This window comes from Ursus americanus, chromosome 6 (assembly GCF_024610735.1).
Source record: "Ursus americanus isolate L20-20 chromosome 6, mUrsAme1.1.p, whole genome shotgun sequence".
Taxonomy (NCBI): domain Eukaryota; kingdom Metazoa; phylum Chordata; class Mammalia; order Carnivora; family Ursidae; genus Ursus; species Ursus americanus.
Window position 1 is genome coordinate 24,568,877 of NC_142132.1, and position 24,428 is coordinate 24,593,304.

Genomic DNA, 24,428 nt, shown 5'->3' on the forward strand with positions numbered 1-24,428 from the left:
GGCCCAGATGTGCGGAGCTTCATTGTGGGCCCACCAGGCCCTCCAGGGCCCCAGGGGCCGCCCGGGGACAGCCGCCTCGTGTCCATGGACGGCTCCTACAGCCGGGGCAGCAGGTCCTCCTCTCACAGCGCGTCGGTCAGTCGGGACTCCTCCTATAGCTCTTCCATGGGCATTGGAGGATCCAGTGGAGGCTCCCTTGGTGAAGGGGGGGCCTTTGGCCTGGACATGGGCCTGGGCCGAGGCTACGGGGGAGCAGCAGAAGGTGGCATGTACGGTGGTGAAGGTGGATCGTTCGGGGCTGGCTTTGCCGGAGGTCTAGACTACAACGAGCTGGCTGTTCGGGTGTCTGAGAGCTTGCAGCGTAAGTCCTGACCCTTAGGCCTTGGTGCTGTGGGGAGGCTGGAGGCAGGGAGTCTGTGAGCAGCTCAAATCATAGGCTCCAGAAACTCACCCTCTCATTTTCGGAATGCCTAGGCTGCGGGGACAGGCTTCTACAATCAGATGGGTGGGGACTGAAGGCAAGAGGCCCAGACCCAATTCACAGCCAGCTTAGTTCAGGAGCCCCAGTCAGGATGGGGCTGTAAGGCCAGAGCAGCAGAGGCCCCAGGCCCATCAGTGATGTGGGGGGTGGGGAGAGGTCAACAAAAGAAGCCAGCAGGGCTTCTCCTATACATCTGTATAGAGACGGATTGTCTGGCAATCCGAGGGCTCTGTTCTCCTGGGAAGAGGGGGCTGAGGGACTCTGCTGCCTCAGCCCACACTCGGGTGCTTTCCAGGTCAGGGCCTGCTGCAAGGGATGGCCTACACTGTCCAGGGCCCACCAGGCAGGCCAGGGCCCCAGGGCCCCCCCGGCATCAGCAAGGTCTTCTCTGCCTACAGCAACGTGACTGAGGACCTCATGGACTTTTTCCGAAGTAAGGGCAGCTCTCTGGCCGCTTTTCTGACACTTACTTTGCTGCACAGTATCACATGGGAGATACAAGTCTCCCAAAAAACCTCGGGTTATCAACACTTGAGAGGCTGAAAATCTGATAAATTCTGAACTCTGTTTACTTTGGGTTCTAACTCCACCACTTCCTTCCTGTGCTTCTCTGAACAAATCCCTTTACCTCCCAAGCTCCAGAGTGACCTCTTGTCTGAGGCCAGTCTTCTCCCCCTGCAGCTTATGGAGCCATTCCAGGCCCCCCTGGGCAGAAAGGAGAGGTGGGCACCCCAGGACCCAAAGGTAAGTGGTGGCAGGGAAACAGCCACCAGGATCTTGTGTAACCAACCCCCTCTTGCTGGAAAGCACCCCCCCCTCCTTGCCAGTGGTGTCTAGAAACCTGTGTGTGCGGCCCCTCCAGGCCCCACGCTCACTGGACTGAGCACAGCCCTCTCTGTCCTCCCAGGTGAGAGGGGCCCCACAGGACCACCAGGTCGGCCTGGGCCACCCGGCCCTCGAGGGCACAAAGGAGAAAAAGGAGACAAAGGTAAGCCTTGGCTGCCAGTTTTTGCAGGGCTGGGAGGCTGATGCTCGCAGTAGTAGGCAATTTGTTCCAGAGCGAGCCTGAAAAATTAAGGCAAATGCCAATTACTAAAGGCAGATGCTGCCATCGACATCATTTGCATAACAATGAAATGAACAGCTAGGGAGAAAGGAAAGAGACTGCCAATGCCAGCAGGAAAAGAGAACCACTCTGTGATGAAACAGGGTAAACAATTTAAATAGTCTTACAAAAGTTCATCTTTCAGGCCCATTTTGCAGTTGTCACAGTTGCTATGTAATTGCCCAAGCTGAAGGCCCACCGGCCACAAGATACTTAACTTCCTCCTCCTCTTCTAACTTCAGGTGACCAAGTCTATGCGGGGCGGAGAAAGAGAAGCATCGCCCTCAAGCCATGAGTGTGGAGGAACAGCCTCTGGCACCAGTTCTTGCAACGGCTTACCGTGCTCCTGTCAAAATCTCTCCAGAGGGCAGAAGGAAGCTGGAAGCTCACTTCCTACCAAGACAGCACAGCCACACATTGAAACGGAACACCTGTTTTAGTCTGGAACAGTCTCTCTACAGATGTATCATCCAGCCGAAGCTACACAACCTGACCCGCTCCGCAGGGCGACGCTGCGGCAGCTGCAGCTGCAGGACACGACTGGCAGCTCTGCTAGCTCGCCCTGAGCCCCTCGGCTGCTTCAGCTCTTAGCTCCAGCCCCAACCCAGGAAAGCCAGTTCCATACAAGTTGGCTTAGGAGTGTTTGAGCTTTGCCTAAGAATGAGCCAGAAAAGGGAAGACGGGGATAGGGTGTGTTCTGGTGATCACTGTAAGGCTGCGCTGTCTGCTCCTTCCTCCCTGTTTGTTCTGCATTCTCTAGTCATAGAAAGGACTTGGCTAAGAAGCAACTCTTGCAACTGAAAAAATTAAGAAATTCACTTCCCCTGAAGGTGGTGACAGGGTTTCTAATAGTCATTTCTCACCATATATCCTATTCCCACTTGCTTAGAAAGTCTGGCTGATTGTAGCTATGGTCTGTTTCTACAGGGGTATGCTAGCATTTAGAGAGGGGTTCTACTGAACTAGACCACAGCAAGGGGGAGAAGAAGGGCAGTTGGGAAGGAGGGAAAATAGAAAACTCGATACTGGGAAATGGCACGGGGCACTGGGCACAGTTGGTTTTAAGCACTTTGCAGTACCTAAAACACGTATGTGGTCTGTTAGATGAAAAGTCATTTCAATTGCAAAATGCCAATTAAAGTTTTTTTTCTTAATATTATGTTTAGTGTGATCTATCTAACCAAAGTGAGAGAAAGAGAAAGAATGAAAAAGAGAAGGGGAGGAAGGGGGAGGGAGACAAAGTAGAAAAGAGAAATGGGGGATGCAGGGGGAGGGCAGAGAGAAACAGAGGGAGAAGGAAAGAAAAGGAAACAGAAGGGAATGAAAAAGGGAATAAAAATGAAAAAAGGAAAGAAAAGGAGAAAGGAACAGAGACATAGGTGAGAAAAGACAGGGAGAGGGAGACAGAGACAAGAATGAAAAATGGAGACAAGGAATAAGAATGAAAAAGAAGGAAGGGGAAAGATATAGGGGAAAAAAGTTTAGGGTCAACCCTATATTATGAACTCTACTACAAACACAAGAATGCAAAACTAGTTGTGTTTGGAACACAGACTCTGGCATTTTGTTTAATCATTGAGATTTTAAAGGCAGACCTTATTCAACTACTAACTCAACATGGACGGATTACAAAGCATCTGAAGGTTTTCCCTGAACATAAATTATTTGAAATAAACACATATACAACAGATGAGCAACAAGATTATTTGCAATTAATGCAGTGATTTATGCTGGAACAAGAGAGTTATGATTGTAGGGCGCACATAACAATGTATGGAAGACCAAACTCCTAAAAGGAAAAATGCACAAATATCAAATGCCCCATAGAAATGCAGAGTAAAATCCCTCAGCTTCAGAGAAGGCTATACTTGGCCAACTTGTGAAATGTTACCAGCTGTCACTCTCCTCTGCTGGATCATTAAAAATGGGATTAAAATGAATCACATCTCTATGTCTACCTTCTACAAGTCTGGATCATTTACTTTCCATGTGGTCTCTCCTGAGTACCTCACATATTATCCCGGGAAAACACATACCATTTAGTTGTGCACTGAACAACTGCTAGCGGCCGCACCGTGAGACACCGAACATTCTGTGTGGTCTGCCAGCCGCCCTTCTCACAACCTGACAGCTACCTGCCGGGAATCATCGTGGGAATTCTAAAAAAATGAGTTCATAAAGCCTTCAGAATTTCCAACCTTTTACTATGTAATGAAAACTTCTTGTGTATAATGCATGACTGCATCACACCTTTTTAATTAACCTAAATGCTGAATCAAGTTATTTTTGTAATAGTAGCTTCAGCAGCTCAAGTATTAGATCCCCTTTAATGGTTCTTACCTTTATTAATCAGACTTGATCAGAGCATTCCTTAGTTATGACATTTACCTTTCCAAGCTATCCGGAGTCTTCAGAGTCCTATGCGCAACTGGAACAGGGTAGAAGTCCAAACCTCTACCTTCTCTGGACAGAATCAGAAAGAGGATGGGCAGACATGAGATATATCCACAGCTGGATGGCAATGGGTCTGAGCCTCTTGTTTCACTTAAAAAAGAAAAAAAAAAAAAAAAAGTCAAGAATGAGCTTGATAGTGTGTGATGCACCTGGGTTAGAAAAGGACACATTATGCCTCCCTCCAGCCAACCTGAACACTTGCCAAATGACAGTGCCTACTGTCTACTGAATCTTGCATTAACATATCGATGATGAGAAAAGGGTATTTTTAGCAGAAGTGAGGTCATATGGTTAAGTGAAATGTTTGATGAGAAAAATAATCCATCCCAAGGGAAGAAAAATTAAAAGTATGTATATATACATATGGAAGTATGTATATATGGAACTATTTTAAGCACCACCCAAAGGAGGGGTTTGTAGGCTGAAAGATACCCCCCCTCCGAGTTACCAGTAAAAACTACCTTCTTGTGTGTGGTGACAAGTCAGGCAGGAACACAGGCAAGTCTGGAAGGGTCCGAAGGCCTTGAGGACTGTGAGGGTTAAAAATGAAACTAGGACCAAAAAATGCTGCAAAATGTTCTCATGAAGTACATACAACCCAGTATCAAAGATTCTTAATAAAAGACTGCTGCCCGGAGTACATTAAGAAATAACTTTATTTTTCATTTGTCAAGCCCATGATTGAAAAGACATGTTGCCCCCAAATTAGACAAGAGGCGTAATCAGAAACAAAATTCTTCCTGAAAATTTAGCTCATGAAGTTATTACACTGCAAAAATCAGCAAAGAATCACCAAAAGCTGCAGCCAACATTTAAAACTGGTGTAACATTCTACTCAAGCTTAGCAGATATTTTAAAGCCATATCAAAACCATGTCAGCCACAGACTAGTAACAATAGAGGCATTAGCTGTTGTGCCTTCAAGAAAAGCATTTAAAATATCCTATTTCCTATAAAAGATCATCTCCCCGAAAAGAAGTGATTTATTTCATCGGAAGACTCTCAGAACTGGTAACTCTCCTCTTCCACCCCAGTTCTAGGCTTTCCTTTAATCAACAATATCTAGAGCTCATCTTGGACAGAATTTGGCTTCTCAGAAGAGTCTTTGTCATTTAAGCACAGTGTGAAATGGGAGAAAGTGTAGTTACCAGGGAACTAACAGAGTACAAAAGACAGTCACTTCTGAACTCGCTGATGCTCAAGAAATCAGAGACCCTCCATTAAAGAGGGTCTCATATGCCTGAGAGCTTTGTGCTTGAGGAAACACTACTTAGAGGTAGCTCTGGTTCTGGTTTATATTTAATTACAATTTGCTGTATCCTGTCACAGGAAAGTTCTAATATTTTCAACAAAGTATAAGCACTCTCAATTTCCTCTTTATCCCCACCCCCCATAGCTTCCCCATTGAAAAGGGTAGGAAAAAGCTTAATTGTGACTCCATAAAGAATAGCAGCTAATTCAGCAATTCACACCCAACTACGACTGACAGGACAAGGAAAGGCAACCTGGTGCAACCGGCTCTGTGCGCTAGGCCTGCAGAAGTGCAGTGTGTGGTATGTTCACAGCACGCAGCGAGGAGAGGGAGGCTGTCGTTAGGGCGCACATGGAGAATTTCTTTTATGCATTTCATAGCACATTCTGCCACAGCAACAAAACCACCAAATCAGGAATGGATCGGATTGTACTTTTTCAAAGAAGTCTCTGCCCCTCCCTAACTCCCCACCTACACTTCATGCAAGAACAATCACTATTAAAAAAATAAAAAAGAATAAATGATCACTATTATCAATTTGAATATAGGGCCCCATAAGAAGTGAGCGGGGATGGGTAAAAACAGCATATTCTGTAACAAAACATTTTTTGAAAAGATTTATGTAACTTTAAGCATTAAAATGAATGTTTCACCTCTACACATGAATCATTTTGCAGTCCTGTCCCCACATGAATATGGTCATATTTGAAAGAGAACTCCAGCATGAACACTGAATCCAAAAGGCAGTTTGAAGGATTTTACAAGATTTGCTAATAAACTTACCAGAGTGTCAACCGTTCTACTCTGAGCCTCTTTTCTTTATTCAATACTCTCATGTCAAGTTGAAAGGAATAAAAAGAATCAAATATTCAGACCAAATTAATTATGTGTCACAAACTATTTAAGACACAGGATTATCCTTTAAAAGATACTGAAAAAGGGTACACTACCTGAAATATTAATTTTTTTGTAAAGCCAATAAACTGAAAATTTCAAAGGAGAGAATGGTATGAGAACCTTCCTCCTCTCTCCCTCTGCAAAATAAATCATTAAATACATTGGGTAACATTATACTGTCATTTTTATCATAACAATATAAACAATTTCCATCATCATCCTGAACATTACTTTATAAAGATATATACTTTAAAAGGCTTTCAAAACATTTCAACCCAGCATTTGAGAATAAAGCATTAAAAGAGTTTTGTATACAGTAACACATTCAATGTGATAAGTGTATGAATTTACAACCATACATAATATATATATATATGTATATATATTTATATAAAAAACAAACTTGGCCAGAAGTTGAGGCTACCTACAAAGTTGTCCAAGAAATTATGCTTGTCAAAACAATTACAAAATTAAAATCACATGCATTTTCAAATCATCTAAGTCACTGACAAAATAAGGTTCAGCATTCAAAGTTTTCAAATTAACTGCAAGAAAGTGCTACAGATATTTACATTTTCTTAATACGAATCAGTGTTCCCACAAAAGTACACTTAAATTTTTCACCAGCCTCAAATGTCATATAACTAAAAACTGAAACGTCTACAATTTGGTACTTAGTACTCTTAAAATAGGTTGAAAATGGCAAACAGCAAGCATCATTTACAAATGGGCCATCTCAGCCACCAAAGTACATTGCATAATACTGTTTGACCTGACTTAGGCTTGGAATTCTGAGTCACAAGAGGGACTAAGAATGAACATTTCATTAATAATTACACGTATCAGCAACCACATGATAAAGATTTCAGGCTTTTCCCGCTCAAATCGAAGTAAATAATTTAAACATGGAACTAAATAAAACCAAAATACAAATGACTTTCTCTCAACAACAAAGTCATTTCTGACATTGCCTAAATATTTTATTTAAATGTTTTTTTTAAAAAAGTATTCTGAGCAAATGCCTCTTTTAAGATTAATTTCAGAAAATACATTTATAACTCAGAGCCTGCAGGCCTCAGGCAGAGTTTTCGATGAACAAAATGTGCTAGGATGGGAGAGGTCACTTAATCAGCTCACGATTATTTTAGGCAATAAGCCAGGGCCCTAAGTCTATACTTCTTTTAATTTGGTGAGTGTTGTAGTTCCAATTTCAATATCTTAAAGCTACTTTTTTTTTTAATCTTTCCAACTTTGCACAACATATATTTTAGGATGAAAATTTCTATCAAATGGTAATAGCAAGATTTAAAAAACAATAATGCTTAATGCTTAATGCTAAGGATGTTTGTCCCTGTTGAGTCAAAAAAGGAAATCTTACTTTAGACTCAACTGAAATTTAGTGTTTTAGGCACTATTTTAATAAAATTAGCACCCTTAATTATTAGCTCATGATTAAACATTAGGTAATTATTTTAGACAAATTATTGAAACAATGTTTCTTTTTAAAAGAGTCTGTTGTTATTTAAAGACAAAATAGATTTATTCAATCAATATGGTATTTTGAGCAACTTATAGCTTTGTCATGAGAGCTGATTCACCAAAGGAAAACTATGTCAACTCTCTACAGCAGAGTTGCGGCTATAGAATTTAGGTATCACTGAGAAGTTAGGCCAGGTAAAAAGATATTCACTAATATTCAATGGCCTAACAGCTTTAAAAAAAATAATTTCAAATATCATACTAACAGTTTTTCAGTTAACAGTGTCTAAAGAACACAATTTTTAAGATTAATATACAAAATCACCTTAGGGAATTACTGCAAGATGCCACTTTGCCAACATGGCCCAGCATCTGTCTTGGTTCCTTTCCCTTCATCTTTGCTAAACAAACAAACAAAACAAAACAAACAAACAAAAAACACCTAGAAGGTGAGGCAGGTGATTGTCTTCATAAGCTCTCGGATATAGACTGTGGCAGAAGATGAAGAGAACAGAATGACATATTTAAAAAGCCAAACCCAACCACAGAATGATTCCTATTGTTACGACCCAGTGGAATGCAAGCTAGGAATAGGATAGAACTTGGAAATCCGGCTCTGTGTTGATGGGTTAAGGCATTCAGACTCCCCAGTCATTTTAAAGAACACCTCCTGTTCCTGCAGTTTCCTGGCAAACTCTTCTTCCAGTGTCTAAAAAAAGAAATTATGTGCTTGTATTACAAACAGAATTTACTCTGACAGCCAAGAATAAACTATTTGCTCAAAACACTCTCTCTGTATGTTATCCTGAGGAAGACCAGAGTGCTCAACAGTTAGCTTAGGCTGTGCACAGCCCTAGACTGAAGGCTTTGACTCAGCCACACGAATGTATAACTTGGGTCATGACTTAATGAGAATCATCTCATTCTTCTGTTGTAAAATAGGAAGAGTATCACCTACCTCGCTGGGTTGCTATGTGAGGATTAAACGTGATCATGATGTACTTAACACACACCAGGCACTCAATAGATGGCACCTGTTATTAACTACTACCTTTCTCGCCCATGTGGCACTTTCCATTTTGTTTTTTATTTTGATTTTTGATGTGCGGGTCTTTTCTTCCACACTGAACTATAAGCTGTTTGAAGGTAAGACCTAAACCAGACTCATCTTTACATCCCCACAATACAGAGCATATATAGTAAGTGCTGGATAAACACTTGATGTATCGGTGATTTCGCAGACAAGTGATTCAGGGACACGTGCTGCTGCAGAGGCACAAAGTACAGCAGAAGATGGAAAGATACAGGAGCATTTGTCAGAAGAGGTGAAACATGAGCTCAGTCTTAAAAGAAAGAAAAGAATTTGATAGACAGGATGCGGAACACATGCCAGACAGAGGGGGCTGAAACAGTGCACACAGGCAGGAAACCACAGACGTGGTATGAGTAATGGTGATTATACCCAATACCAGAATATGAATAGGGAACAAAGCTGCTTGTGGGAAATACAGCTAGAGACTTTGACTGTGGCCAATGTATGGCACTATGACAGCCACAAAGTCGAAATGAGGCATTTCTATTTTATTCTGATAGAACTAAAGATTCAACACCACAATGCCAGTACCAGAGACGTTCCTGAATATAAATACTCCGGTGAAGGCAGACAAGTAGGAAGAAAGGAAAAGGAACTTGAGATCAGAAGGCCCATTAGGACATTACTCAACATTTTTAAGTAGTAGAATGATAGTAATGTGAAAGAGAAATATTATAAAAAGAGAAAATTATCTGTCATCTCACTGAAATGGGATGTGATAGAAATGAAAGACAATTCAGGTTGTTAGACTAGATGTCAATTAAGAGGACAGGGATGTCGGGAAGCACACTGATGGTGGATGGGGCAACCACGGGGGAACAAAGTGAGATGGGATGATGGAGAAAGGCTGTTAAGTTCAGTTTTATCTCCACTGAGCTTACAATCTTGAGTCAACATTCAACAGGTATGTATGGATCATTACAATATGCCAGGAGCTATTCTAGAAGCTAATATATACCAGTGAACCAAGAGACAACGCTCCTGCTTTCAAGGAGCATGCATTCTTATGGGAAAAGACAGACAATAAACAAATGTGTCTGATCGTGAAGAATGTTAGGAAGGAAAACAAAGGTGAGGGGGTAGGGAATGTCTGAGGTGGGCATGGACGCTATTTTATATATAGTCATCAGAAAAAGGAATCTTGGGGCGCCTGGGTGGCACAGCGGTTAAGCGTCTGCCTTCGGCTCAGGGCGTGATCCCGGCGTTCTGGGATCGAGCCCCACATCAGGCTCCTCCACTAGGAGCCTGCTTCTTCCTCTCCCACTCCCCCTGCTTGTGTTCCCTCTCTCGCTGGCTGTCTCTATCTCTGTCGAATAAATAAATAAAAATCTTTAAAAAAAAAAAAAAAAAAGGAACCTTTGGTGAGAGAGACCTGAATGAAGTAAGAAGGAATAGAACATCCAGGTGGGAAATGGGTGCTTAGAACATGAACCAATAATAAAAAAAACAAGAAACAGTAATAGCAATGGCAACCACTCATCAAATCCTGACTACAGCTCAGGTATTAAGAAGTGCTGTACACACACATCATTTCTTTTAACAGTCTTGACAAACCCAATTAGGTATGTAGTGTCATCTTTGTTTTACAAATGAGTAAAACTGGGCCTAGGAATGTTAGGTGACAAAATTAATCATGTCAGCACTGAGATCTGAACCCAGATCTGTAGGACTTCAGAATTTGTTTCTGGGACTGTCCTTAAATATGCAGATGAAGCCATGACTAGGCACAGAATCATTAAGGGTGTAAAGCTGTGAGAGGTCTACGTTTCAGGTGACTGGAGACAAAGAAAAAGTGAAAAAGAGCACAAAGAAGAGAGTTAGGTTATAAAAGTTGGATGAGAAGAGAATTTTTTTTAAAGATTTTATTTATTTATTTATTGAGAGAGAGAGAGCACACACAGAGGGAGGGGCAGAGGGAGAAGCAGCCTCCCCACTGAGCAGAGAGCCTGATGTGGAGCTCGATCCCAGGACCCCAAGATCATGACCCGAGCCAAAGGCAAATGCTTAACCGACTGAGCCACCCAGGCGCCCCAAGAAAAGAATTTTAAGAAACAAGATTTCTAATGACAACAGTTAGATAATACTATAGGATTTAGCTGTTAGCAACTCACTTATGACCACTGTCAACGAGTTCAACTGGGGAGTCTGAGATGAAAGCTAGACTTCAAAGAGTTAAACTGGAAAAAGGCCCTCTGTACCTTTTGAATGCATTACCTATTCAAAAATTTTACAATAAATAAAATTTAAATTAAAAAGCCACACTATCAACTGACATAGTCATTTCACTTCTTCTAGAAGCATTTACGACACAGTAGGTGCTAAATATGGATTTTCTTGACTGACTGACTGATTAATTGGATAAATAGAAGAAAGGAATAGCTGAAAGGTATAGCAGGAAGGAAGGCCAAGAGAAAATAAAGGTTTGAGTTTGAGAGCTAGCAAAGGGAGAGGATCGCATGGTTAAAGAAAAAAATGAGTTGAAGTGGTTGACCAATTGGACCAGGCCAGCAGGGAGTCAAAAAGGAAGTATAAAATAGGAAGACAGCTGATAGCGGGATGGGGGGAGGGAGCCTTTCCTATTTTACTAGATCGTGAATTTACTATCATACGAGGGCCTTATAATCTGGCTCTAGTCAACTTGTCCAGACTAAGCTATCCTCACTTCCTTCTTTCTCTCCCTCCTGCACACACAGGCACACTCCCCCAGTGCCCCAATGACAGGGAGCTACTGGCAATTCCTGAAAACATCATTTTCACCCATTCTCTTCTCTGTACTTACATTGCCCATCACACCCCAATCTGTCTGTATGCCTAGCAAGCTCTTACCCATCCTAAAGTCTCACTTGGCTTATAAGGCGTCTGCTCTATAAAGCCTCCCTAACTTCCCAGGCTGACTGAAGCACTCCTCATCCTTGTCCTCAACACTGTGCTCCTATCTCCTGTCCTCACCTCCCTTACAGCAATGATCCTCCTGAACTGTAATTGCTTGTCACGACATCCTGAATCTTTGGGGGACAGGGACTTTGTCTCTTCATCTCTGTAACTCCCATCCCTGACACTGTACCTGACACACATTAAACAGACAATAACTGGGTGGATAAATGGATGAACACAAACATATTTTATCTAAAGCTTTTAAAATTACCTTTTTCCTGGGTCTCAATTTCTCTCTCCATTCCTTTAATTCTTGGCTGTGTTCCTCATCTAACTCCTTCAGTTTCTGAGTCTCGTGTTCAACCAATAAGTGGCACTTTTCATTCTGAAAATAAAATTTGGATTAAGCAATTTCTCACAAATGTAATTATCTTCAAATAATAAAGCATTCATTAAACATCAAACTATTACTGAGGTTCAGGGTCTCCTCTGAAAACCAAGGGCTAAGAACTACGAAACGAGTCATAGCTTCATTTCTTCAAGTTTAGAAGCTAGATGTGTTACTTGCCATATGAAAAGAACTTAATAGTTTGATCCTGCTTTTCCTTTCTAAGGTTTGGTCATAACACTGACACTTCAAAGGGCACCTTATATGTATTTACCCACTGGTCCCAGAATGTGGGATTAGGAACTATTCTACTCCAGTAAATTAAGCAAATACGTAGAGTATCCATTATGTATACACTATTCTGAAATTTTAAACATTTTAGGCTATATACTAGATGGGCTGCATACTCCAGGTAAGGCCCCAAAACAGTTCCCCTAAAGTAACCTTTAAATTTCTTAGGAGAAAAATTCTCATATATTTAGTTTATCGCTTTTTTCAAACACTTAGAAGAAAATGAACTATTTCTCCCTAAATGGAATTTTAAATTCAGAATCTGATAACAAAACCACCTACCTCATTTTGAAAACTCTGTTCATTTTCTTTGCAAAATAGACTAAAAATACTCAATACTACTTTTGAAAGACTCAACTTCTTAGGTTATATTTAGCCTCATGTTTATATTAATCATGGTTCTATAAAAGCTACATAAGTGCCTATGATACTAACCTGACCTTTATTCGGGTCTACACAGGAAACAAAACCTCTCAACCCCAGCATTTTCATGAGTAAAGTACAGTTTATTTTGGTTAGCTACTGTTTTCTCCAAACTGGCCACTCGTGCTGCCCATTCCCAGCAGCTCAGGCTTCACGCCCCTGTGTCTGACCTGCAGCTGATGCAGCTCTCGGACGTTGGCTTCACACTGCAACTGAAGATCCCGCATCTGATTTTCGTGTTTCTGATGCTGAGCCATTCTCTCATTTTTCTGCCTCTTTTCTTCTTGAGCAGCAAACTGTAAATAAGAAAAAGAAAATACAGTTAACAATGTAATTTCTGTATCTTCCAAGAGAGTAATTAAGGAATTTAACAAGACTTAAAGTACAATAAACTAAAGTTGAAAGTAATAATAAATAATACACTGTAACTTGAGCTGGAGTCTACATCACGGCTTTGGCGGGGAGAGGGTGTGCTTCTGATTAAAACCTTGTTCCTCCTATCTGCTTAGTGACCTCAGTTCATTTGTGTGTGGGACCTATGACTATAGAAGCAAAGCGAAGCCCTATGTTTTAACTTCAAAAGTTGTCCAAGTCACCTAATTCCCAGGACTGGTCTTAGGTCTTAGGACTGGTCTTAAGATCTAGTGTGGGGCATGGGGCAGAGGGCTTTGCCCTCTGTGGTCACCAACCTAGGAACACTAAGTTGGTATATGCCACATATCTAGCCCCAGCCCATAAAGCCAAAGAGAACACCAACAAGCCCAACGTGGCTCGAAATGTTTACAACATAATTACGTGACACTTCTAAAGGATATTCACATTTTTTAATCTAAAAAAGAAGACAGTAACTGGCTTATTTACCTGTTTAATTTTGTCACGGTCCTGATCTGGTGTGGCCGTTGAGTTAATTCTCAAGCTTTTCTTAAACATGGCCATTCGAGTCTTGGCTTCACTGCGCTGGATCTTAGGCAGTCTTGCTCTTTCTTGAGTCTGTCTGTTTTTTAATTCCTCAATAAGTCGTTGATTGTAACGCTGCATTTGTTCTGTTTCCTAAGGAAGTATCAAACAGAATTCAGTGATGTAGATATGTAATTTAATACTCAGTACCCACATGTATGCTTGAACATGTCATTTGTTGTCGTTTCTTAAAATTGCTCTTTCCCTTGTTGCATTATCAACGAGCAAACTTTTGCTCAAACTATAATTTATAATAAAAATAACGGTTTTAGTAATTAGAATCTTTTTTTCTTAAGATTTATCTATCTATATTAGAGAAAGAAAGCACAAGTGGGAGGGGCAGAGGAATAAGGAGAGGGAATCTCAAGCTGACTCCACGCTGAGTGCAGGAGCCCGACATGGGGCTTGATTCCACAACCCTGAGTTCACAACGTGAGCCGAAACCAGGAGTTGGACACCCAACTGACTGTGCCACCCAGGTGCCCCTAATGAGTTTTATATTGAAATTGTTTTACTAAGTCAGGGAGTCCGCATTTCTAAAATACCTGAACCATAAATGGAGCCACAATAGCTACCTTTGAGAGACAGGATGAAGATTATAATGTAGAAGAGAACTTAAAGCACTGTACTAGTCACCTTCCATGAAATTCGTAGAAAGAAGTTTGTAATCATGATAAGATATAATTAATTACTCTAAACTTCACCAAATAAATATCAGGATTAAAAAAAAGAAAAAACTAAAATTCATTCTCTAAGAAATAGAAGTTTCAGAAATAACTGTAAACTTCAAATGAACAAAAAGTAAACCAATTTTCCTTTCATTAACCTTCTCATGGCGCTTAAGTAGCTGATGTCTTTGCATGAAATACTGATCTTTAAGTTGCTGTTTGAGCAGCTGGTGTTTTTCTTGTAAGTGTCGTTCTTCAAGCTCCCAAATTGCAGCTTCTCGAGCTAGAAGAAGAAAGCAATTTTCAAAATGTCACTTTGTTCTTTTTACACATGTACTCTGGTCTTCATTTTAATATTCACATAAAAGTGTTCTATATACACTAGCTTATGCACACACTGCCATTCTGAACTATAAATGAAATATTACCAGCATACAGGTAATATTTATCACCACTTACCATTCTGTTCTAATGTCCCTAATGTCCTATAAACAGAGAATGTCCCACCCCCAACACCAAAATTCCTTTTAATCATCTTAATGAGAAAGAAAAAAATCTTAGCTTTTTATTTTTTATTTTTTATTTTTATTTTTTATTTTTTTTAAAGATTTTATTTATTTATTCGACAGAGATAGAGACAGCCAGCGAGAGAGGGAACACAAGCAGGGGGAGTGGGAGAGGAAGAAGCAGGCTCATAGCGGAAGAGCCTGATGTGGGGCTCGATCCCGGGTCGCTGGGATCACGCCCTGAGCTAAAGGCAGACGCTTAACCGCTGTGCCACCCAGGCGCCCCTATTTTTTATTTTTTAAAGATTTTATTTATTTATTTGACAGAGATAGAGACAGCCAGCGAGAGAGGGAACACAAGCAGGGGGAGTGGGAGAGGAAGAAGCAGGCTCATAGCGGAGGAGCCTGATGTGGGGCTCGATCCCAGAATGCCGGGATCATGCCCTGAGCCAAAGGCAGACGCTCAACCGCTGTGCCACCCAGGTGCCCCTTAGCTTTTTATTAAGGGAAATAAGTACTTAAAATCCCATTCCATTAAGTATACCAACAATTATAAGGCATAATGAATATACCAAAACTATTCAGGTAAAGTTCTAGCACGTCATCTGAACAAAAATACGTTTTAAGGATTATATATTTATTGTTTACTTCTCCTGTCACAAAGGCATTTATTCAATGTCTTACAGTATTTAACTTTATAAAGAATTTTAAAATTTTAAATTCTTAAAATTTAACAAAATTTTCCTTTTATTAACCTCAACTTTGTCTACCACTCTAGCAAAGGAGAGCATTCAAATAATTTACAATTATTTGATATTATGGATATTAGATATATCCATATATCTCAGCAATGTTCTTCAGATATCATTTTATATACACACATATGCTCGCAATTTCATATACCTCTCATGAGTTGCTGTTTGTTATTCAGGCACTCTCTTTCAATATTGGCTAGCTCTGCCTTCTGCTGCTGGATGATCTTTTTCAGAGAGCCATCTAATTCTTGTTGTTGCTTCTGAACAAATTCCTGTTCCTATGAGACACAGTTAACCATCAGTTAATAAGCATTTACTGAGTGAAACATCCATTTATCTACATGAATATATATATATATACACACACACACATTAGTAGTTGACAAGATTTCTAAGCCAAGTTTCTAAAGTTAACTGGATTTAAAAATCACCAATTATAGAGCATACATAATATAAATGTATTAGTCACTCAATTCAAGCCCAGAAAAAAAGTACTAGAATACATAATATTCTAAACTCACTATTAAAAATAATACACACAGGCAACCCTCTTGGGTCCCCTCCCTCTTCAGGAACTTTGTACTATCACTCAAAAAACCCTGCTAACTCTCAATAAACTTTGTTTTGCTGCCCACCAGAGGGGGGGAAAAACAATTCACACAAAAGAAGTCTATAACCCACTCATAATTAAAATGCCCTATTACATGAACAGCTTCAGGAAAATAATAAATTTAGAGCTTTAAAAACTGACTATTCATTACACTATGGTGTAGATAAAACAAGAATAAACAAGAAATGCCTTTTAGGAAAAAGAATAAAGAGCAAATAAGTAAAACACATATCAGAATTTTAAATATCTCTACTTTTCCAAGAAATAAAGAGTTAGAAAGAAATACCATGGCTACACTAACAAAGGAAGATAATTTCTGTATCTATAGTATTTGTCTAAAAATAACAATAGTTTGTAGACTTAATGAGAAATAGTACATTAGTAGAGAAATGTGAACTAAGAAGAATGAAGTGAGTTACATTTTATAAATATATATTCAAAATTCCTTATAATCAGAATTCTACCAACATGTTTGGGATTCAATCATTCATTCAACAAATATTTACTGAGTACATACTATTTGCCCAAGTGTCGAACTTATGATTAAAAAAATAATCCTTCAATAACTGTGTAAGGAAAGGAAATGTTAAAATGACTTATGGTCTTTGTGCTAGATCACACATTTACTGAAGGAAGAAATACTATGCAAATTGAAGAAATATAAGTTTTGCCAGCAAATGTTTGGCTCTCCATCCCTCTCTTGGCAGTTACAGCAGTCTGTGATTAGCAAAAGGGATATTCTGCTCAATTTGAGAGTGGATTTAGACATTTAGGATTGAAGCAGCACTCCACCTATAATCCCTCCTCTTGCACATCCTAGAAAAGATAAAACCCCAAGACCCATTTGGATCTATTCTTTATGCCTTGGAAAGAATCTGACAGGATCTGGATCACTACCGGCCTGGTCTTCAATACACAAAGAGTGAGTCTAGTAGTGTTCCTCAAGGTGCTTGCCTTACTACTATGTCTCTGGAGGCAAGACTTACTTAGGTCTTACCATTCGTGCCGTCCTGTTAAGGTAATCTGGAGTTATAAATACTACTGTCTCATCTATGTCAAAATTTGTACTTAAGCAAAAATACAAATATACACTAGCAGAAAGACTAATGAATTGCCTCTATAAATACAACTGTGATTTGAGTACAGTCACCTACATAACTTTATCACAGAAAAAAAACACACAATGAATATTTAATTTCAACTATTTAGAATAAGGCCTTTTGAGAGTTTTAAAGAGATGCAAAATCTCCATGTCTATCTTTTAAGTAACTATAACAAAGAAAGTTGTTTTAAGCTTTACATTTTCCTACAGTAAATATCACCTATAATAAAAATTACATTGTTTCTCAAATTTCATTGTAGAATTTCTATATGCAAACTTGTATAATAAACTTAATATAATGTGCAACTATATCAAAGGGTTTTCTTTTGATCAACATTTGTACCATTAATTTGCATAAAGGACTTTAAAAAAATATCTGTGTAGACAGAAACAATGGGCCCAATATTTAATTACTCTAAATATAAATATTATATTTAGACTCAAATCAAATGCAAAATATAAGATAGGGGTGAATAAATATTTATGTGAAAATTAAAAAGGGTTAATATAAGCCAGTACCACTAAAAGAGTGAATGTAATTTCTTGTCATTTCAATTCTTGGTTACATTACTATAATATATTTATGTCTAGATTAAACAAGATAAGAGTTTGGTTCAAAGAAAACCTTTACTAAGAACTTAGGAAATGATGGACACTGTACTAGTTATTGGGTCACTAAAATTTAAAAAATAAAGTACTGCCTTTAAGGAGCTTCCACTCTAGTGGTTCCAAACCAGTTTTGTTTGTCCATATAAAGAGCAGTGGGCCCCTTCCCTTAGTATCACATTTTCAAAAGTTCAAAAGTAAACCACAGAAAACCAAAAGCTGGAATACAGGGTCTAGAAACCATGCCACATGATGAATAACGGAAAGAACCACAGAAGTATGCACTGAAGCAGCTAATATATAAGGGGAAAGAAGAGCTGAGACTGTTCTATAGACGGAGGCAGAAGTAACATTGTGCTGCTCTAGAAAGTAAAATAAGGATTAACCTGTAAGAGTCAAGGTAGGCTATGTATGCCAGTGCTTCCATCAATGAGAGGTAGCAAAGACACCAGTTGTCTTATGGAGTCACGGACTTAAATAATTAAGCAGAATCTGGATAATTACATAGTCAAGAATATTGTGCAAATAATTTTCTTTCTTTCTCTTTCTTTCCTTCCTTTACTTATTCATTTATTTATTATAAGTAATATCTACACCCAACATGGGGCTCAAATTCATGAACCCAAGATCAAGAGTTGCACGCTCTTCCAACTGAGCTGGCAGGTGCCTCAAATAATTTGCTATATTAAAGCTAAAATTTACCTGAAAGGTCCAGGTCCCTCACATACTAATTCATATATTTTATTACCACAAAATAAATGAAATTTCAATATTATTGAGCTTCCATTAAATTTCCTAAATTTCCTAACAAAAGCCAAGTATAATATATTCATGTTGGAATTTTTCATTAGAAATTACTCTTATGATCTAAAAGAAAAGTGATCTTACATTCCAAAAAGATTGAACAAATTACATTTACCATAAAAAAAAGAAAGAAAAAAGATGGATTTGATCACTAAAAGTTACAAATCATTTTAAATGAACACACAAACTGTAAAATGAGCACCCTTTAAAGAACAAGTTTAAATGGTGATAAGAAATTGTATCATATTAATCAGATAACTATAAACATTAAAAATACAACTTTGGGTTCTAGAAAACCACAGGAAAGGGTTATGATATATTGGGCTATTTGTACAGAATTTGATTCTAACTCAAAAGAAAAGCTAAAAATGGTAATGATCAGAAAAGTGATCGTAATTCATAATTTCTCCCTCTCGTTAAAAAAAAATTAATGTTTTGCCTACTCTTTAGAAAACTATCAAGCCCAGCAGCTGCCAATAAAAAAAAATGTCTAATTTCAGGAGAGGGGAAGGGAGGGGTTGAAATCAAGCTGTATTCTATCTACTCCAGTTGTGTATATCAAACATCACAAACAAAAATTACAGAGTTAAATGAGCTAGTCACTTCCCTATAGAAACTGTGAGAAAGAATACAGCCTGGAATTCCAGACTTAATTTAAAACTACAGCAAGGAGAACAACAACTCACTATTCATTATAGGCAATTTGAATAGTGAGAACTAGAGTTAAATGGAACTACAATCACCACTTTTAATATGGCTTTTCTGACCATATCCATAATTAAAACATATATGTAAACATAAATGCAATCGAAATGTCACTTCACACAAAGATAAAAATCTAATCACAGCATTCAATTTCTCACATGTGCAAAGCTTATAAAATATTACTGGGAAGGTATTTCTTGAAAAAGATGAAAATCTCAAAATTTGTGGTGAGGGCAGACAGAAAAAAGAACACTATTATAAGTGTTCTAATTCCATCTCTATCATTAATGTCTTTTCTGACTTTAAGGAGACCACTTAGTCTTCTGTGCCTCGATTTCCTTATCTGTAAAATGGATACACTCCATCCCTGTATTAGGGAGGTGGCAGTGAGAATCAAATGTGAAAACTCTTTGAAGAATACTATACTATAAAGTTTGTTTCAGGTTATTACTATTATTGTCATTACTGACATTATCATCTATCAATCTTCTAGATTTTAACAAATGAAGCGAACAATGAAAAGGCACATGTGAGCTGAAGAAGAAGTAGATAAAACAAGAGAAGGCATCCTCCCACAGACACGTGGGACTTACGTCCTGCAACTGGGTCTTGAAGACTGCACAAGATGACAACTGAAAAGACTGAATCATGACCTGAGCAACACCCTGTGGATTAGAATACAATGCACTTCCCTGGTGAGAATATAGCTGATGACTTTTTATAAATGGAAAGAATAATTATACAAATGTTGAGTTTTAGGAGGTGTAGAACAAGTTACTTAACAGAGAGTTCTCTTTCTCATCTGTAAAAGGAAGGTTTTAAACTAGATCAGTGGTTTCTGAACTCGTTTGTATTGTTGTTTTTAAACCAAATTCTCTTTTAAAAAATGTACCATAAAATGTATGAAACAGATGAAACCTAGTGCTGCGTTACATGAAGCAGAAGCAGGGACCCCGAGCCCCAGAGTCCTCTCTTTTTGAAAGATTCTCGAGGTGCTTCTTCTAAACTCAAGAACTCCTGGGAGTACATTTTAAAAACCACTGAACTATATGATCAAATACCTTCTGGCTCCATGACTATATAACTATTATTCACAAATTCTCAAAAAGTTTAAAATAGACTCTGCAAATTTACTGTTTTAGGACCTTCATGAAAAGTAGTAGCAAAAGAGAAATACTTTTAAATTTGTTAGATTACTAAATTCATTAAATTTACAGAAAGAAATTTACTATTGCTTTTACCTTTAGGTGAAAATACAGGCTGGCCCCCAAAATTTTATAAAAAAATCACCAAGAGTTTTATTAAAGCACAGGATCACCTAACTCCTTCAACACTAAATTTACTCAATTTCAACTCTAGCATCTAAAATATTACCTTTTGGAATTTAAAAAGTTTATATTCCTATAGGAGGAAAAATCATATTGTTCTTGTTTGAAATCCAAATTACCCAAAATTAGATGTTTGGCAAGCAAGGACTTCCTCCTCAACTACTCACGACATGACCAACGACCACTGGACTAAGCCGACAGGAGTTTAGATTAGACACAGAAATAACAGTTTAGACTTGAGAGGCAGTACAGTGTGATGGTTCCCATGTGCTCTCATTTTCTCCCCTGCAGAACAGAGGTAGTAAGAGTAACTACCTCATATGTTGTAGAGTTAAATGAGTTCATGCAGGTGAAGTACTTAGAACAGTGCTTGACACACAGTAAATGCTGTGTTTGCTCTTATCACTTTATTTATTTTTTTAAGGTTTTATTTATTTGACAGAGAGGGAGAGTACGGGAGAGGGAGAAGCAGGCTTCCCGCTGAGCAGAGAGCCCAAAAAGGAGCTCAATCCCAGGACCCTGGGATCATGACCTGAGCCAAAGGCAGAAGCTTAACTAGGCCACCCAGGCACTCCTTACTTTAACTAGTAATCCACACACTAGGCCAAGACAAATTTATCATTGGCTCAAATCAAAAAAATTTAAAGAAAAAAAAAAGTACTCAATTTATAAAAATAGGCCAATTTTGTTAAAATTTTATATTCCAAAATATTTTCCTTATTTTTCATGGTGTTAAAATATTCTCTCTTTTAAAATGATGCTGACAAGTAAGCAGCAGTTTAAAATATCCTTCGGAAAATAAAATTTCCTTCTGGACAAAAAGAGAAAATTTTTAAATATCATTCCATTTGTCATGGTCCCCAGTAGTTTTTGTTTCTTCTATCTTTTTTCATGGGTTTGTAAAAGTTTGGGAACCACTTTTTGAATCACATAAAACCACATTAAAAGGAAACAATCATTAGGAAACAATCATAAAGGAAAACAATCATTAACATATAATCCATGGCTCTAACTGCCATATGTAACTACAAATTGAGCTCACTTCTGTTTCCAGACTGACTGCAAACTTAATTAAAAGAAAAATGATTCTTAGTATAAAAGACCTTATAATAGAGTCATATGAGATAATTCTAGAAAAATCTGTTTAAAATACTATCGTCTCATTTTGTAAAGAATTCACCCATCTTAATAGGCCCAGCCTAGAATCAAGTTTATACAGGCAGTATTTTTTAAGTGCTAAATTCTGAATCAAAAAGAAAAACAACATCTTAATACTCAAAATCTGGTTTTAAGGTACTTATGTTGTTGAGTTTAATCGTAATAAACATGAGATCTACCATTTAACATTACCATTTATCATTGTTCTTTTAACTTCCAAATTTATAAAAATAATGGTCTTTTAAATGGACATTCTTTTCAATATGCACAAAGCCTATACACTCATCCTCTATATTTTGTCATAAAAGTCTTCTATCAAACACTGACATCTTCTATCAAACACTGACTACTTAAAAATATAAGCTCCCATCAAGATTATAATAAGAATACAGTGGATTATATATTAACATTTATTTCATCTGGAGTCAGCTTTCCAAATATTCCACTTAATTTCATATTAGCAACTTAAATGTCACCATTAGTGTGATTTTAGTTCTATATAAAGAATGCCCTGGGAACCTTTGTATGAGCAGAAGTCAACATCATATAATAAGTACAGTAGAGTTTACCCTTTCAACCATGTGTTTACTGAGCTGCGAGAAAAATGCTGCTTTCTGTTTTTAGTAGCATTAAGCTGCTGCTGTTACCTGAGCATGCTGGCTTTGTGCAAGCTCCTCTTTCCTGCGTTTCATGAGCTCTTTTCTCAGCTCTTTGGGTGCTTTCTCCACTTCGTTTATAACCTACAGTGTATAAGCATGCAGGAGGTGGGGAAATAATACTTTCTCCACAGCAAGCATTTATGTGAGCAGACAAGCTACAAGTCAAAGATTAAAGCTGTTAAAAAGTTCCTTTCAACATGCAATAGCATAGGTGTTAGTTCGGTGAAAAAGAATGAAAGGATAGAACATGCTTAATCTCAATGCAGAAAGGGACATCATACCACATAAAGGTTAATCAGATGCTTAATTGTCCCTACATACTATTCTCTCTTAAAGATCCAAAACAATCAGTAAAGGATTACTAGAAGCACTGATTCTGAACTAAAGATGATAAACTCAACTGATCTTGAAAGATCATAAAACTATAAACCTATCTATTGACATTGTTTGCAATGTTGAAAATAAGATAAGTTAATGTCATTTATAAAAGTGCAAAATTTCATAACTGGCTTGATAAACAAAGAAGTAACACTAAATTCATTTACTGAGACCAAAAAAAAGAGAAATAAATGGACAGTGTTTTCTTTTCATAAAACACACCATTTTATGCACGGTGCAATAAAAATGAACATATTTGATGATTTTGTGTTGGATTAGAATAACATTCTCCTTTGCTGACAATTTAAGCCAAACTTAATTGTCAATGTCAAAACCAGTATTATAAGCACTCACAAAATAACAGTTTATTATGCTATATTACACCAGATAAAGTATATTATAAGATGAAGTATAATTTAATGCTCCTTCTTTTAATCATTTCAAAATCCTAGATATGTATTCCATCTAACAGCAGATATGTAATCCAACTATGAAATACAATCATGTGTTTACAAGTAGAAGCACCAAAAGCGATCAGATTCCAAATCACCACATGCTACTGATGGTCTGTGAAAGAGACTGATTTTGATTGAAGAAGAGTGTATTTAAAATTTCCCATCAGTAACCCCTCATGAAACCAAATCACCATTAAAAGGAAGAGACTCCCCAAATGCAAGAAATTTAGCGATAAGAAAGAAAATACATTAATATATTTAAAACATACATATCACGATCTCAAACATGTTCGCTAGCTAAAAATCTCTGAACCCAAAACAGTAAAAATAACTACAGACTTTTATATATTTAGGATTAAATCATATATTTACCTAAAAATTTTTTAAAATTTAATCTCATATTAAAAAATAACCTCTCAATAAAAACTGTTCATAGTTTCAAGAAAACTGACATGGAGCCCCAGTCAAGTCATACATACATGGTACACACAGCAATCCTACATAAAATATTAAACAGTAAGAAAATTAATTTTTAGAAATGGTAGCTACATCAAACAAAATTATATACCATTTCATTATTTATGTTAGACTCTATGCTTTTTAAAGCAGATCCTCAAGTTCAGCAATATTATGTTCTGTTTTATGCATAATTAAATGTTAAAGTCAACAAACCTGGGTATTTTAGATGTACAACAAAAGTGAAAATGCATTTGGTTGAGATTTTTATTCCAATCCTAATAGAACTAATCATAATTACTGTCCCTGGGGTCTTTTATATCATGAAAAGGTAAATTCTTCCCCCACACCTTTAGTATATTAGTACAGAATAAATAAAAAAATCACCTTTGCTAATATGTAAAATTATTGTTTTAATTTGGGGGAGAAAAAGACATTAATACGATATATAAATCTTCTTTCTGAATCAACGACAATCTTTCATAGTAAATAACAGCACAGATTCTATAACAATATGGAACAGTTTCAGGAAAAATTTAAAAATT

At 37.8% G+C, this 24,428-nt stretch overlaps 2 protein-coding genes across 3 annotated transcripts in view; one reads left to right on the plus strand and one right to left on the minus strand.

Annotated features, from left to right (window-relative positions):
• Positions 1–2,734, plus strand: part of COL17A1 (collagen type XVII alpha 1 chain) — a 49,829-nt gene extending 47,095 nt beyond the window's left edge. Inside the window, exons 52-56 of the mRNA XM_087862731.1 lie at positions 2–361; positions 777–914; positions 1,163–1,225; positions 1,389–1,469; positions 1,829–2,734. Of these exons, the coding sequence (XP_087718857.1) occupies positions 2–361; positions 777–914; positions 1,163–1,225; positions 1,389–1,469; positions 1,829–1,881 (695 nt within the window). The 3' untranslated portion in view covers positions 1,882–2,734. The remainder of the gene's footprint in view (position 1; positions 362–776; positions 915–1,162; positions 1,226–1,388; positions 1,470–1,828) is intronic.
• Positions 2,735–4,678: 1,944 nt separating this feature from the next.
• The window catches only part of SLK (STE20 like kinase), a 57,959-nt gene continuing 38,209 nt past the window's right edge, over positions 4,679–24,428 (minus strand). Inside the window, exons 13-19 of one of the 2 annotated variants that reach the window (XM_045803046.2) lie at positions 22,583–22,675; positions 15,771–15,900; positions 14,520–14,644; positions 13,598–13,786; positions 12,907–13,032; positions 11,906–12,019; positions 4,679–8,376 (exon numbers count right to left, since the gene is read on the minus strand). In XM_045803046.2, the coding sequence (XP_045659002.2) occupies positions 8,230–8,376; positions 11,906–12,019; positions 12,907–13,032; positions 13,598–13,786; positions 14,520–14,644; positions 15,771–15,900; positions 22,583–22,675 (924 nt within the window). In that variant the 3' untranslated portion in view covers positions 4,679–8,229. The remainder of the gene's footprint in view (positions 8,377–11,905; positions 12,020–12,906; positions 13,033–13,597; positions 13,787–14,519; positions 14,645–15,770; positions 15,901–22,582; positions 22,676–24,428) is intronic. The other variant, XM_087862732.1, reaches the window with a different exon arrangement.